Source organism: Salmo salar, chromosome 13 (genome assembly GCF_965601325.2).
Source record: "Salmo salar chromosome 13, fSalSal1, whole genome shotgun sequence".
NCBI lineage: Eukaryota > Metazoa > Chordata > Actinopteri > Salmoniformes > Salmonidae > Salmo > Salmo salar.
The window spans coordinates 85,643,811-85,660,664 of NC_138303.1; the positions used below are offsets into that span (position 1 = coordinate 85,643,811).

The 16,854-nt window shown below is 40.1% G+C and overlaps 2 protein-coding genes across 5 annotated transcripts in view; one reads left to right on the forward strand and one right to left on the reverse strand.

The window, feature by feature from the left end:
- LOC106567848 (glutamate receptor 3) overlaps positions 1 to 3,294 on the forward strand; it is a 116,955-nt gene extending 113,661 nt beyond the window's left edge. The window contains exons 15-16 of the mRNA XM_082960406.1: positions 784 to 1,032; positions 1,547 to 3,294. Of these exons, the coding sequence (XP_082816532.1) occupies positions 784 to 1,029 (246 nt within the window). The 3' untranslated portion in view covers positions 1,030 to 1,032; positions 1,547 to 3,294. The remainder of the gene's footprint in view (positions 1 to 783; positions 1,033 to 1,546) is intronic.
- A 1,364-nt stretch (positions 3,295 to 4,658) lies between these two features.
- LOC106567846 (THO complex subunit 2) overlaps positions 4,659 to 16,854 on the reverse strand; it is a 72,749-nt gene continuing 60,553 nt past the window's right edge. Inside the window, exons 34-39 of one of the 4 annotated variants that reach the window (XR_006758365.2) lie at positions 16,039 to 16,170; positions 15,751 to 15,817; positions 15,480 to 15,628; positions 6,024 to 6,117; positions 5,696 to 5,767; positions 4,659 to 5,532 (exon numbers count right to left, since the gene is read on the reverse strand). Coding sequence is in view for 2 of the 4 variants with exons in the window: in XM_014137650.3 (XP_013993125.1) it covers positions 5,720 to 5,747; positions 6,041 to 6,117; positions 15,480 to 15,628; positions 15,751 to 15,817; positions 16,039 to 16,170 (453 nt within the window). In the remaining 2 variants the exon portion in view is untranslated. Of the gene's footprint in view, positions 5,536 to 5,695; positions 5,768 to 6,023; positions 6,118 to 15,479; positions 15,629 to 15,750; positions 15,818 to 16,038; positions 16,171 to 16,854 lie in introns of all 4 variants that reach the window. The other 3 variants (XR_006758364.2, XM_014137650.3, XM_014137649.3) reach the window with 3 other exon arrangements.

Consider the following 16,854-nt stretch of genomic DNA (forward strand, 5'->3'; position numbering starts at 1 on the left):
ACCAGTTATTTAACCCTCTGAGATAGTCAGAGGACAGGACACACAGGCCCTGTAGACAATGTCAGGGCTCTCCTATGACAGTCTATATGAAGCACAATTTAAAGGACACACTTATAGGGTTAAAATGCAAATGGTAAAACTCTTATAAATTAATTTCAATATCTAAGTTTGGATCTTAGTAGCAGCAAAATGGTTCAATTCACAGTTCTAACAGCTTGCCACTTTGATTGAAATTGTGCGATGCAGTCAGATTATTAATGGTACATTTGAAGAACTACAATATCACAGTGAAGTCAGGGCCAATTAAGAGTTTTTTGACCTGTACGACATTGACCACCTTCCTTTAGGGTGGCCTCGTAAACGAGCCACAGAGTAGGGTATAAGGAACCTTTTTCTCGACATTCACCAATCTAGCTATGTTATTAACTACCTGCAGAGTTGACCCACCTCTCCTGCTATTGTTGAGGATTGACTAACCTACCAGACAGTCCCAAGCTGCTCCCAGCTTCCCACTGTTGTAGGGAAGTCATTCAGCAGGTCAACCTCTGTAGTTTACTTCAATACTACCCCACAAAGGCATATGTCTCCATGGGATTCAATGCCTACACAGTTGATAGAACCATACAGAGTTGTTGGGGTAATCCATTAGATCACTAATAGTGGGGGTGTCATCTTCATTAGAGCTGGATTTGACTTCGGGAGATTTTGCCTTTCTTGTTTGATCAGGTCACAACCAAAATGTCTGTAAAAAAAATTCTTAACATTGTTCTTTACCTTCCCCAGGACAAGACAAGTGCTCTAAGCTTGAGCAATGTGGCGGGAGTCTTCTATATTCTGGTTGGAGGGCTAGGGCTGGCTATGACCGTGGCTTTGATAGAGTTCTGTTATAAGTCACGGGCTGAAACCAAACGACTGAATCTGGCTAAGAATGCCCAAAACTTTAAACCAGCTCCTCCGGCAAACACCCAGAATTTTGCCACGTACCGAGAAGGCTATAATGTGTATGGAACAGAGAGTGTTAAAATCTAGGGGGTATGTCTCTCCCACATTTTGTCCCAGTTGTCTTGGGCCAGGGCTCTTCAACCCTGTTCCTGAAGAGATACCGTCTTGTAGGTTTTTGCTCCAACCCTAATCTAGTGCACCTGATTCTAATAATTAGCTGGTTGATAAACTGAATAAGGTTGCTTATAACTAGGGTTGGAGTGAAAACCTACAGGAGGGTAGGTCTCCAGGAACAGGGTTGGAGAGCCCTGTCTTGGGCACTAAGTTTCTCTCAGAATTGATGTCACTCTGTTACTGAATGCCATTGCAACACAATGTTATGATAAGCTGATAATGTTTTCAACATAAGCAATGCATGTATTCTATGTTCTAGAATATTTTTCAAGAATAGGCTACAAACACTGATTTTGAATGCTGTTGAAATCTAGCCTTCAAGGGCCCTGAATGGTTTATATGTTTTATGTAAGTTTGCCTATTACTGAAAAATATAACATTTTATGGTATCAACAAAAAATTCTGTTGAAATCCGATTCCGGTTTTACAGATCTGAAGTCTGTCCCTTCCGCTGGTGTGTCTGGAGGAAGGGACACTCTGTAGGAACACAACCCACTGGCTGGCACCCTGGAGGCGAGGCGGCAGACTTGGTCATCAGCTTGGACCCAAACCCACAGTCAACAAATGCCCATCCTGTGTTGCCAAGCCTGGCACGATTATTGACGACGGTGATGCAATAGGACTTGTGCTTCTTGAAATATGGGACTTGCCTCTCTTAGTGCCTTACGGAGCATTCAGCATCACAGCAATGCAACTCCATTTTGGTTCACTTGAAAATACAAGAATCGCAAAAGAATATAGGGTAGGAAAGAAAGAAAACATTTATACTGTTGTAATCTATAAGTGGGGAAAGTTTTAGTTAAATTATTTTGAAGAAAAAAAGCCATTACTTGCCATTAAGAAACTCATCCCAGAGAACATTTTAAGTCATTTCAAGCCTTTACAGGTGTATTTTAGTGGTAAAATGTTTATTGAAAAAATGTTGTGTTTTATTGAACGTACTCGAGTCATCTGCCTATTTTACTATAAAATTATTTTCAATGTCATATAATAATCTAAGACGAACTTCAATTAATAGGGTAGGATCAATAGAAAAGGACAATGTTTTACCCTAATCTTTTATTTAAGAAATATGAATAATTTGAAATCATTGGTTATTTAAAATGTCTTAAGTGCTGTCCATTTTCTTAGAGCCTGATGGACAAGCTGACATTTTATCACCATGGTAGCAGCACAACATGACTGGTTAAAAAGAAATGCAATATTTAATTTGGGCAATGGCCCACACTTGTCACTACTGCCAAACAAAAATAGTTTTTATGAAGACATGATCAGTTTTTAAAAGCCATATGGGGCCATGTTGTGATTGAGGTTTTTGATTTAACAGAGTATTAACAGTTGTAGAGAACACTTGCTTATTTACAGTATAGGCCTACTGAGCATAACAGGTTTTGTGTTATAAACAGTACACCCCAATTTACAACATATAAAAGGTTTGATTACTCATCTTAATCAAAATCGGCTACATTTCTTTCACAAAAAGGTTATTAAATCGTAAGTCTAATTGCAATGCAATCCATACTAATGGAGTTAAATCTCTATCTTAACATGTTTGGTAAATAATAGCACACTATATCTATTTGTAATTGACATTAATTTCTTTGTACCTGTGTTTTCTGTTTAGATTGATCATTATTCAGTAATTAACCCAATGAGAGTGGAGAGAGATCAGAGTATTAGAGTATTTCTGTTTTATGTTTCTGAGAAAAATAACTATCAGGAGAATACAACTAGAGTATTTCTGTGTTTTTATGTTTCTACAAAAACTGTGATCCACTAGCCTACACTTTGAAGACATGCCAAGCAGAAAACAGATGATTAATAAGATAATTCTTTATTAACCATGGAGAAGCATAAATGTTAAGAAACATTGATTTTATTAATGAAGGCTTCTCTTATCCTTTTTTTTTTTTACAAATAAAATGCATGTGAAATTGGTGATCACTTTACCAAACTGCAACCTAAAGCAGACCCTAGGAAGTTAGCAAACAATCTCAACTTTATAACGAATTTGATCCTTTTAGTTATTTTATTTGTAATTGCACCTCAGCAATGAGGAAATTGCCAAGCTGCATAGTGATAACAAGAACTGCATGTGTGGACATACTGAACCTTGTGAGGTCCTGTACAAAGAATTTTATTACATTTTGTAAATAAAAAGTGGATTTAAAAATCTTATTTTCTAATATTATTGGTTAAGCTATTAAATGTTGTCATACAGGGACAATACATTTTATCATCCACATATCTCCAGTGATCATACTGCACCATGTAATAGACAGGAAGAAACCAGGAAATATTAACATTTATCCAGCAGACAGTTCATCCTGCAAGCAATATGGACAATCCATAAGGCTTGCCCTGGAGTAGAATGCCATTACAGTTGAATGGTATATGCAAGCAATTTTTTCATGACAATGTACTATATTACAAAGAAGGTATGAGAGAGGGTTATTTCAAATGTACATGTATAAACTAGCAGGATTGCCAGACTGGACAGGACTTGGTCTGGGGATTTTGTGTGATAAATGATGTTAAAGCCAGGGAACTCGTGATTTACGACCAACCTAAAACACTGAGGCAGAGAGGAACAGGAGAATGCTCTCAACTGTAAAATAACAAGACTAGGAGCCTAGTCTGAACACTATTTGATTTAACCTTTAACTAGGCAAGTCAATTAAGAACAAATTCTAATTTACAAACAATGACGGCCTACCAAGAGGGAAAAGGCCTCCTGCGGGGACAAAACACACATGACGAGAGAGAGACAACACTACGTAAAGAGAGACCTAAAACACAGAATGGTAGCAACACAACATGAAACACGGTAGCAGCACAAACATGGTACAAACATTTAGGCACAGATAACAGCACGAAGGGCAATAAGGTCAACGGTTGTGGTAGTATATGGAGGATGAGGGTTGCAGTAGGTCACTAAGATGGGGGAGTGAGGCCTAAGAGGGTTTTATAAATAAGCATCAAGCAACGGGTCTTGCAACAGGTATACAGATATGGCCAGTTTACAGAGTGAAGTGATATATCCGATAAGGAGCATTGGTGGAAAATCTGATAGCCGAACACTAGACTACACATTTCTAATGTATTTAAGAGCTTCCCTTACAAGAAAAAGAGTGCAGTTTTGAAACTGCAGTAAAAGTGCAGTAACTGCAGTCAACTGTGGTATTTTGGACACAGCAATTGCAGAATAACTGCAGTGTACTGAAGTTATACTGCACTCTGACTGCAATCTTTTTTCTTAAGGGTTTCTGTACATATCAGAAAATAAACTGCAATAGCTTTTCCTATAAGGCTTTATAGCATTGCTGAACACTGGACATGTCTCTGTGCAAGGTTTCACATCAGGAAATGCACGGTTTAGAGCGTTCTCTGTGTACCCATTGTGTGGGAACTTGAAACTTTCTAATAACTTCTTGCCTGACCTACTGAGCGGTCTGTGTTACTTCAGCTTAACTGTAACGAAGTGAAGTGGGATGGTAAATAAACCTAAAAGTTCAAATAAGTGGACACCGAACACGAATGGCTCACTAGGAAAACTATCATTTATTAGTTAAAAAAAAAAGCATACACTTGTCCAGTACAGCAGATAAAAACTCCAGAAAAGGTTGTTTCTGAAACATTTGTATTTGGAGTACAAAGCTTTCTAAATTTTTACATTTTTTTTTTTTTTAATTTGCTTCAAGGAGGAACTGTCATTTTACAAATGATTTAAAAACCTGATAACACACAATCGCATAATGGACATAGCAAGGGGACATCGAAAAATAAACATAACAGATATGACTTACATGTTACCTTTATTATTGTACACATAATATACAAACTGGTCATTTGTATCATTTCACTCAATACATGCCTAAAGACTTGCCTGGATTAAAAGGAGGATAAATAAAATAGACATGTAACTAAATGAGGTAAATGCAAATATGGAGCGTGTCTATTAATGCCAATAAAACAAGAAAGAGGGGAGGAGCCTGACAACATGAAACAGGTCCATTTTTTTCATCAGGCATTTGTGATTATCGACTGTATGACCTGATGCTTTCGAGAGCATTTCATACAGTTACCAGTTTAATTTCTGAGTAGAAGAAACATTTCGTGATTTGAATAGCACATTGTGCCAATATTCAAAAGTAAAAAAACTCACTTTCAGTTGGTTACTGAAATAAATTGAAATAAAAAAATAAAGAGATATGCAAGTTTCAAACACTAAAACTAACATCACTTGCAGACAGTTACAACAGAAACAGGCAGAAATGAGAGTAAAATTTCAGATGCGGCCTCATCTCAGACTGCACAAGGCAGAGAAAATGGAGCACTAGCTAACAGCATGGTACAGAAGGGAGGGAAGGTAACTATCTGTCTCTCCATCTAGGGGAAAGCACGGCTTCTCCAGGTCTGCTGCAGCCCACAGATTGGGAGGGGAGGGTGAGGAAGGAGTGGAAGAATGAAGACATGCTTTAGACAAAGACCAAATCATAAAAACACTTGAAAGTCAAGCGTAATATTAAATTGGGACAATGTAAAAGAACTTCTTATATAGTATTCCATTACTACTTACCTTCACTGACTGGACTATAACACATTATCTGTGCTTGTCAGAAGACTTATGAGTACCACCATTAAGGAAAAACTTCAAAACAGTAAAAATATTGCAATTTGTTAGATACACACGACAACGATCAATAGAAAATCTACCACAAGGTAGCTAGATAATAAACATGACACTGTGAGATGTTTTTATCAAGACGCAATATTTTGATTTGGCTGTTGCCTTGAATAATAAAATGAAAATATATACAGTACTTAAGGTAATACAATTATAATTACACCAAATACTAGGTCTCCAGAAGTTAGTTAATTCCATAATTTCAGTTCTGAAGTGTTACCCAGAACTTAAGGATATTGTTTTTTCTCATCCTTTCCACCACTGCTGTCCCTCTTCTCCTTCTTGTCAGATTTGTCTTTGTCGTGCCTAGACTCCTTCAAAAACAGACAGGAAACACACACACGTCAATCAAAACATCACTACTGCCCACCAGTGGTACATAGTACAGTCGTGGCCAAAAGTTTTGAGAATGACAAATATTAATTTTCACAAAGTCTGCTGCCTCAGTTTGTATGTTGGCAATTTGCATATACTCCAGAATGTTATGAAGAGTGATCAGATGAATTGCAATTAATTGTAAAGTCCCTCTTTGCCATGCAAATGAACTGAATCCCCAAAATACATTTCCACTGCATTTCAGCCCTGCCACAAAAGGACCAGCTGACATTATGTCAGTGATTCTCTCGTTAACACAGGTGTGAGTGTTGACGAGGACAAGGCTGGAGAACACTCTGTCATGCTGATTGAGTTTGAATAACAGACTGGAAGCTTCAAAAGAAGGGTGGTGCTTGGAATCATTGTTCTTCCTCTGTCAATCATGGTTACCTACAAGGAAACACGTGCCGTCATCATTGCTTTGCACAAAAAAGGATTCACAGGCAAGGATATTGCTGCCAGTAAGATTGCACCTAAATCAACCATTTATCGGATCATCAAGAACTTCAAGGAGAGCGGTTCAATTGTTGTGAAGAAGGCTTCAGGGCGCCCAAGAAAGTCCAGCAAGCACCAGGACCGTCTCCCAAAGTTGATTCAGCTGTGGGATCGGGGCACCACCAGTACAGAGCTTGCTCAGGAATGGCAGCAGGCAGGTGTGAGTGCATCTGCACGCAGTGAGGCAAAGACTTTTGGAGGATGGCCTGGTGTCAAGAAGGGCAGCAAAGAAGCCACTTCTCTCCAGGAAAAACATCAGGGACAGACTGATATTCTGCAAAAGGTACAGGGGTTGGACTGCTGAGGACTGGGGTAAAGTCATTTTCTCTGATGAATCCCCTTTCCGATTTTTTGGGGCATACAGAAAAAAGCTTGTCCGGAGATGACAAGGAGAGTGCTACCATCAGTCCTGTGTCATGCCAACAGTAAAGCATCCTGAGACCATTCATGTGTGGGTTGCTTCTCAGCCAAGGGAGTGGGCTCACTCACAATTTTGCCTAAGAACACAGCCATGAATAAAGAATGGTACCAACACATCCGCCGAGAGCAACTTCTCCCAAACATCCAGGAACAGTTTGGTGACGAACAATGCCTTTTCCAGCATGATGGAGCACCTTGCCATAAGGCAAAAGTGATAGCTAAGTGGTTCGGGGAACAAAACATAGATATTTTGGGTCCATGGCCAGGAAACTCCCCAGACCTTAATCCCATTGAGAACTTGTGGTCAATCCTCAAGAGGCGGGTGGACAAACAAAACCCCACAAATTCTGACAAACTCCAAGCATTGATTATGCAAAAATGGGCTGCCATCAGTCAGAATGTAGCCCAGAACTTAATTGACAGCATGCCAGGGCAGATTGCAGATGTCTTGAAAAAGAAGGGTCAACACTGCAAATATTGACTCTTTGCATCAACTTCATGTAATTGTCAAAAGCTTTTGACACTTATGAAATGCTTGTAATTATACTTCAGTATTCCATAGTAACATCTGACAAAAATATCTAAAAACACTGAGGCAGCAGACTTTGTGGAAATTAATATTTGTGTCATTCTCAAAACTTTTGGCCACAACTGTACACCTGGACCACCAATGTGTGGGCCTTGAGAAAGTATTCATACTTGACTTAGTCCAAATTTTGTTGTGTTAAGCCCGAATTCAAAATTGATTAAAAACAAAATTCTTACCCATCTACACACAATACCCCATAATGACAAAATTAAAACATGTTTTTAGAAATGTTAGCAAATTTAATGAAAATGAAATACAGGAACATCCAATTTACATTGCCTTCGGATGGAATTCAGACCTTCTTCCACATTTTGTTACGTTCCAGCCTTATTCTAAAATGGATTAAATTGTCGTTCCCCCCCCCCCCCCCCAATAACCCCATAACGACAAAGAAAAAAGGTTTAGAAATATTTGCAGATTTACAAAAAATAAATAAAAATAACACATTTACATAAGTATTCAGACCTTTTACGCAGTACTTTTATGAAGAACCTTTGGCAGCGATTACAGCCTCAAGTCTTCTTGGGTATGACGCTACAAGCTTGGCACACCTGTATTTGGGGAGGTTATCCCATTCTTCTCTGCAGATCCTCTCAAGCTCTGTCAGGTTGGATGGGAAGTGATGCTGCACAGCTATTTTCAGAGATTCGATTGGGTTCAAGGTCAGGCTCTGGCTAGGCCACTCAAGGACATTGAGACTCATCCCAAAGCCAGTCCTGTGTTGTCTTGGCTGTGTGCTTAGGGTCGTTGTCTCGTTGGTAGGTAAACCTTCCCCCCAGTCTGAGATCCTGAGGGCTCTGGAGCAGGTTTTCATCAAGGATCTCTGTACTTAGCGCCGTTCATCTTTCCCTCGGTCCAGACTAATCTCCCAGTCCCTGCAGCTGAAAAACATCCCCACAGCATGATTCTGCCACCACCATGCTTCACCGTAGGGATGGTGCCAGATTTCCCCCAGATGTGACATTTAGGCCAAAGAGTAATCTTGGTTTCATCAGACCAGAAAATCTTGTTTCTCATGATCCGAGTGTCCTTTAGGTGCCTTTTGGCAAACTCCAAACGGGCTGTCATGTGCCTTTTACTGAGTGGCTTCCGTCTGGCCACTCTACCATAAAGGCCTGATTGGTGGAGTGCTGAAGAGATGGTTGTCTTCTGGAAGGTTCTCCCATTTACAGAGAGGAACTCAGGAGCTCTGTAAGAGTGACCATTGGGTTCTTGTTCACCTCCCTGACCAAGGCCCCTCTCCTCCGATTGCACAGTTTGGCCGGGCGGCCAGCTCTTGGAAGAGTCTTGGTGGTCCCAAACTTCTTCCATTTAAGAATGATGGAGGCCACAAAGTTCTTGGGGACCTTCAATGCTGCAGATTTCTTTTTGTTGGTACCCTTCCCCAGATCTGTGCTTTGACACAATCCTGCCTCTGAGCTCTACGGACAATTCCTTCGACCTCATGGCTTGGTTTTTGCTCTGACATGCACTGTCAACTGTGGGACCTTATATATAGACAGGTGTGTGCCTTTCCAAATCATGTCCAATCAATTGAATTTACCACAGGTGGACGCCAATCAAGTCGTAGAAACATCATCTCAAGGATGATCAATGGAAACAGGAAGCACCGGAGGCCAATTTCAAGTCTCATAGCAAAGAGTCTGAAAACGTATGTAAATAAGGTATCTGTTTTTTATATTTAGTTCATTTTCAAACATTTCTAAAAACCTGTTTTCGCTTTGTCATTATGGGGTATTGTGTGTAGATTGATGAGGATTTTTTATTTATTTAATCCTTTTTAGAACAAGGCCGTAACGTAACAAAATGTGGGAAAAGGGAAGGGGTCTGAATACTTTCTGAATGCACTGTACATAAGTATTCACACCACTGAGTCAATACATATCAGAATCACCTTTGGAAGCAATTACAGCTTTTGAGTCTTTCTGGGTAAGTCTAAGAGCTCTGCACGCCTGGATTACACAATATTTGCACATGATTATTTTTTAAATTCTTCAAGCTCTTTCAGTTGGTTGGTGATCATCACTAGACAGCCATTTTCAAGTCTTGCCATAGATTTTCAAGCCGATTTAATTCAAAACTAACTTGGTCACTCAGGAACATTCAATGTCATCTTGGTAAGCAATTCCACTGTATTTGTGGCTTTGTGTTTTATGTTATTGTCCAGCTGAAAAGTGAATTAGTCTCCCAGTGTCTGGGACTTTTGAAAAAAACATACAGGGCTTGACGTGTTTATCCACTTGTCGTTCAGACAAAGGAGGCGACTGAAAATTATTTTGATGCAAGAAACCACCTTACATTTTATTTTGTATCATTATTCCCATACCATTATTACAGAGAGTCAGACAAAGTATGCTACCCTCTGCCTATTGGCTAGTTAGCGTGCTTATTCAAGAGTCTCAAAACACAACACTGCCCCTTTAAGACACAAAAAAGCTCTTTACCTGACTGATTTTCAAAGATGGCTAGAAATGCACACATTTTGTGCTCTTTTAGGAAGCAACCACTCCCCCATTGTTGACTAGGAATTAACTATAACTGGGCTAAATAACTCCCTAACTAGCAAAGAATATGAGCAAATGTGCACAGGTGGCTACGAGCAGCTCTAGCTTTGATCTCAAAAGAATCTACTCACGACCGCTCATCCTCTCCTGTTCAAAGTGAATGGCACAGAGCCATACATGACAATGGCTATTTGCATATTGACCTACTGCAGCTCTGGGAAAACTCTAGAAAGTTGAGAAGTTCAATATCGTGCTTTTCTCCGAGCACTGATATTTCATCTGTGCGGCAGTCCGAGGGGAGCGCGCAGCTCTGAGGGAACTTTGGGCATTACCAATGATCGGCATACCCATAATATGATGCAGCCACCACTTGCTTGAAAATATGATGAGTGGCACTCAGTATTGTGTTGGATTTCCCCGAACATAATGCTTTGTATCTAGGACAAAGTTAATGAAGCATTTCGCGACACCTGCAATAACATCTGCTTAATATGTGTATGTGACCAATAAAATTTGATTTTGATTTTTTTTACACATTTTTGTAGTTATAGTGCCTTTCTGCAAACAGGATGCATTTTCTGGAATATTTTTATTCCATACAGCCTTCCTTTTCACTCTTTCATTTAGATTAGTATTGTTGAGTAACTACAATGTTGAGCCATCCTCAGTTTTCTCCAATCACAGCCATTAAACTCTAACTGTTTTAAAGTCACCATTGGCCTCATGGTGAAATCTCTGAGCGATTTCCTTCTTCTCCGGCAACTGAGTTAGGAAGGACATCTGTATCTTTGTAGTGACTAGGTGCATTGATACACCATCCAAAGTGTAATTAGTAACTTCACCATGCTCAAAGGGATATCCCATGTCTTATTTAAAATAAATAAATAAATAAATAAATAAATAAATATATATTATCTACCAATAGGTGCCCTTTGTGAGGCATTGGAAAACCTCCCTGGTCTTTGTGGTTGAATCTGTGTTTGAAATTCACTGCTCAACTGAGGGACCTTATTACAGGTATGTGTGTGTGGGGTACAGAGATGAGGTGTCATTCCAAAATCATGTTAAAAACTATTATTGCACACAAAGTGAGTCCATGAAAACTTATGTGGCTTGTTAAGCACATTTGTACTCCTGAATTTATTTAGGCTTGACATAACAAAGGGATTGAGTACTTATTGACTCAAGATATTTCAGCTTTTCATTTTAATTAATTTGAAGAAAAAAAATGTAAAAACAATTCCACATTATAGGGTATTGTTTGTGTAGGCCAATGACACTAAATCTGAATTGAATCCATTTTAAATTCAGGCTGTAAGAACAAAACGTGGAAAAAGTCAAGGGGTATGAACATATAGGCGATAGTTCCTATACCAGAGCTGCCAACCTTGAAGAATGTTTATGAGTACCCCCGGCCCCGCAACGGGGGTACTGTTTTGCCTAATAGTGATGGCTGCCTCAGTAAGATCAGTAGGCTACTTATGGGTACATAGAATTTAACTTCTTTGGGATAGGGGGTGGTATTTTGACGTCCGGATGAAAAGCGTGCCCAAAGTAAACTGCCTGCTACTCAGGCCCAGAAGCTAGGATATGCATATAATTGGTAGATTTGGATAGAACACTAAAGTTTCTAAAACTGTTAAAATAATGTCTGTGAGTATAACAGAACTGAAATGGCAGGCGAAACCCTGAGGACAAACCATCCCCCCCAAAAACATTCATCCTACCACTGATTTCAATGGCTGGTACTTTTATAATTGGGTGAAATCGTGCCCGATTGCAGTTCCTAGGGCTTCCACTAGATGTCAACAGTCTTTAGAAAGAGTTTCAGGCTGGTTTTTGGAAAAATGCGCCAGAAATTGTAGGTTTTCTAGGTGGCTCCCATTTTGGCTGTAGTGTTTCCAAGGGCGTGAATGAGAGCGCGTTCTTTGGTATTTTTCGCCGGTAAAGACAATAACGATTCTCCGTCTTAAATTGTATCGTTTATTTGCGTATTAGGGTACCTAAGGTTTGATTATGAACGTTGATTGACTTGTTTGGATAACTTTATTGGTAACGTTTGGGATTCATTTTCTATGCATTTTGAAGGAGGGAAACCGAGTGGATTATTGACCGAAGCGCGCCAGCTAAACTGAGTTATGGATATAAAGAAGGACTTTATTGAACAAAAGGACCATTTGTAATGTAACTGGGACCTTTTGGAGTGCCAACAGAAGAAGATCTTCAAAGGTAAGGCATATATTATATCGCTATTTCTGACTTTCGTGTCGCAACTCCCTGGTTGAAAATGATTTGTTATGCACTTGTGTGCTGGGCGCTGTCCTCAGATAATCGTATGGTTTGCTTTCGCCGTAAAGCCTTTTTGAAATCTGACACGGCGGCTGGATTAACAACAAGTTAAGCTTTATTTTGATGTATTGCACTTGTGATTTCATGAAAGTTTAATTTGAATTTGGCGCTCTACAATTTCACCGGAAGTTTTCGAAACGCTAGCGTCCCACTAATCCGCAAGAAGTGTACAATTTGGGCTCTCCCTAGAATTTTCTGACAAGGTGGTGGTGATGTAGCCCTAAAGTTGGATAGGTGGGAGGTCCGGAGGGGGTCAGACAACTTCCCCCTCCCTTCTTAGGGATAGGTGTCCCGTCAACGGGACAGTTGTAAATCATGCAGCGCCTTGTCACGATTGCAGATTTTAGAGAAACAAATGTCGGTACATATAAGTGTCTTATATCGGCTGAAAGCTTAAATTATTGTTAATATAACTGCACTGTCCAATGTACAGTAGCTATTACTGCAAAAAAAAATGCCATGCTATTGTTTGAGGAGAGCTCCTAACAAAACACTTTCACCGCGATAGGTTTGATAAATTCACCTGAGAAGGTGAAATGTGTACTTACATTCTGAAATCTTGCTCTGATTTATCGTCCAAAGGGTCCCAGAGATAACATGAAGTGTCATTTTGTTAGATACAATCCTTTTTCATATTCAAAAAAGGTCCATATAGCATGCACGATCGATTTCGTATTTCCACTCGTTTTGCAAAGAATGAAATTTGCAAAGAAAGGAATCTGTGAAAAATCTAACCCTAAACGTTGTTTCAACCAGTCAAATCACATTCGTATGTATTCCTCAGAGATCCTAGAACGTAACCAGACTTCACTATATCATTAGGGGTGTAGTATATCCTATAGGAACCCATATTTGGTCAGAGAGCGACACCTTCATGGCACGCCGATGACGCGGGCGGTCTTCATTTGAATGACTAACTTTGTCAAATAAGCACCAAAGGGGGTCAAACAACGCTAGCTAGATAGCCAGTGAGCTGGGCTTACGGGAGTATCCGGAAACCCTGTATCTGTCGTAAAATGTAGCTACGAACCTTGCGACAGCATGCCTTATCATTTTGGACAAATATTCTAAGAATATTCAGAGTTATGAAAACTGGTTGTTTTGCAAACTTCTATGGCTACTAATACTAAATCAAAGTCCAAGTATACAAATTTGACGATATTCTTGCAGAAAAATGTGATATGAATGCAAATGTCTCCTTCACGATTTGCCCAAATGTACCTGGGTGACTTCACACTAAATGTCATGTAGTTCGCTCATACTTCAAGTTATCCGTCTGAAACTTTGCACATACACTACTGCAATCGTGTGGACACCATTGGAATTACAACCAGAGTGATGGCTATAATTGGGACCTTTCTGTTGCATTTCAAAGATGGTGGTAGAAGAAAAACGGATGTTTTTTTCTTTGTATTTTCTTCTACCAGATCTATTGTGTTATATTCTCCTACATTCAATTCACATTTCCACAAACTTCAGTGTTTCCTTTCAAATGGTACCAATAATATGCATATTCTTGCTTCAGGGTGTGAGCTACAGGCAGTTAGACTTGGGTATGTCATTTTAGGTGAAATTTAAAAAAAAAAAGGGGGCTATCCCTAAAAATATGTATTATATGTTCAATTCTACCTAGAATTTTCTGACAAGGTGGTGCTGATGTAGGCCTAAAGTTGGGTAGGGGGGATGTCCGGAGGGGGTCAGACAACTTCCCCCTCCGGAAGTTGAAGTATTTTGAAGTTTTGAAAACGTCTGCCATTTCCTGAAACCTATAGTCTTAACTGATATCAAACAATGTAGTCAACAGAGAAGTCTTGTTTGATCCTAAATTAGAGGTGGTCTCAATGACCCTGACATTTTTCTAGGATAAATTTAGGGCTGATGATTATTCTAATGGGTGTCTATGTGGATACTAGTCTAATGAAAATGTAAACTGCCTTCTTAGTTCAATTACTGGATGCAATGTAGTAGTGTAGCTTATCGTGGGCTATTTGGAATGCAATACAACTGAACTAGGCCTATATGAGCTCGTTTCAGATCTCTACCTCTGACCTCATCCATCAAGTTAGGTCTGACTACTAGGCTCCCATTCATTCAACATGTCTTGTTGTCATTGGTGAACAGACTTACCATTAGCAGCCTAGTGTTGACATACAGATATATGAAGAGGACAGATAAAGAACTGATTAATTAACATAGGCCTACTAATCTCTAACGGTCAAACATAACTTTGAAGGAAGGTATTAGCGGAACAGCACTCTGCCATGTCTGTTTCCATCCACACAGCGACGGCACTGAACTACCGCAACGTTTCCTTAATCGTCGATGCGCTTGTGCCTACTACCGTTGCAGAGATCACAGCATGTGCAGGCAAGAAAGTGTTTTTCTCTCACATCAGTGGTATCAATGGCCGAAGTGGAGCACTGCCATCCAGCTCGAGGGAGGAATATAGTACTATGACTTCGGGGGCGGGCCGAAGCGGAGAGCTAAAGATTTTTCCTCCTTGGCCAAGTCCTCTGATTGGCTCAGCTCCAACTTCAGATGGTGGCGTTAAAAACCACAATGTGCAAATTAAACATTTCATTTTTTGTACTTTAGGTTCGTTTTTCATACCAGCGTACTTTGACCTCAAATTGTGTGCATGGTACATAAAATGCGTGCAGGTTGACAGGTCTGATATATGCTGATTCAAATATTTATCTGCAGCAGCATGCCAGTCCCTTTAATTATTTAAAAAGGGCCAGACAAGCTGTACAGAAAGACACCATTCATGTCATGTCATGGCTGGGCCAAGACCATTACAGCTACACCGCTTTAACTGCTCAACAACAGCCCTTAAGGGGTCAAAACTATGAGGAGAGACTATGGCCCCTCCCAGGGAGGGAACTGACTGAGTCTCACTGTGTTGTGTTCTGCAAGGGTCCAGGACTGGGCCAGTACTACCTACCTTCTTGCCCCCGGAGGAGTTTCTCTCAGGTTTAGCAGACTCTCCCTTCTCCTTGCTAGAGGACTTTGACCTCTTGGTCTTCTCTTTGTCAGCCGAGACCGGGGAGTCTGAGGAGGGACTGGCGCTATTGCTGTGTTTGTTGGAGGAATCTGGGAGAGAAGCAGAAGAATAACCAACCATGAATATTGATCATATCCATGTTGAAAAGTATGTTTTATTCTGTATTCTTAGGCAGAGAGGTTTGCTTATTATGTACATGGAGATAGCTTACTGGTTCCATTTTCATCTTTTCTGCGTTTGGATTCTAGGCTCATCTCACGGTCAGTGGTCATATGATCCTAAAAAAAGATGGGAAATAATTAAGGACAATGAATCAATCTCACCAGTCTTGACAATCTATGCAAAACTAATGTCAGAATTCCTCTGAAGTATTTGGCTGTTAGCTATAGAACTTATCGAATCAAGATAGATATGGGACCTGTATAAAATCAGTTTAGAACATTCAGTTCCACATGGAGCCCAGTGTCTCTCAATGCAACATGGCCTGTAAAATACTCACTCTCTTCCTGTCCTTTCTGTCTTTGTCTTCGGTCTTCTCTTTGGAACGGCCCCGGGCATTCTCAGACTCTTTCTTGTCCGTCTCCCTCTCTCTGCTCTTGGACCGCGCGACCGAATTGTAGTTGATGTGGTGCTGTAAGGAATTAGATTACAACAGACAGACCACAATAGATGATTATTTTTACGTTTCGTGGCATTCTGTCCACTTACAGGAGGATACCTTGAAATGTGTGTGCTGAAATCAGCCCGTTTTTCTCAGTGTGTGCCTATTACCAAGCCATTAACCTGACAACATAACCCCATATTCCCGGGCACACCCTGTAAACTGTACTAGGTGCTGCTGATCATATGAATAAACCCGCTAAGTGGCTCTGACAGTTAGTTCCTAGAGGAAAATCACTAGGAAACAGTCAAAGATAAAACATTAAACATAGAAACACACAGAAATATAGAACGGCTAAATAAACAGGACTAAAAACAAATAGGAAGAAAAAGAGATTCAAGAGCAGAGAATGCTGGGGCCAAAGCAAGCACACAATGGGATCCTGATGGATCTAACAAGTGATCGTGTCATGTGTCCAAAAGCAGTCCCTTTCTGAGTGTAAGTCACCGATCCACAGTGCATCTTACCACTGCAGAAGTTATCTAGTAAAATAGAACATCAGGAACATTTCCAAGATTGTAGTATGAAAGTTGAAGACTATCCCTAACCACGTGGTGAGAGGTGCAGTAAGGTCCATCATCCTCAGTATTCAGACCCCAAACACTTCCCTTCTCGACAACAACGGAGTCACCAGTGACTGTAGCCCAGTCCAGA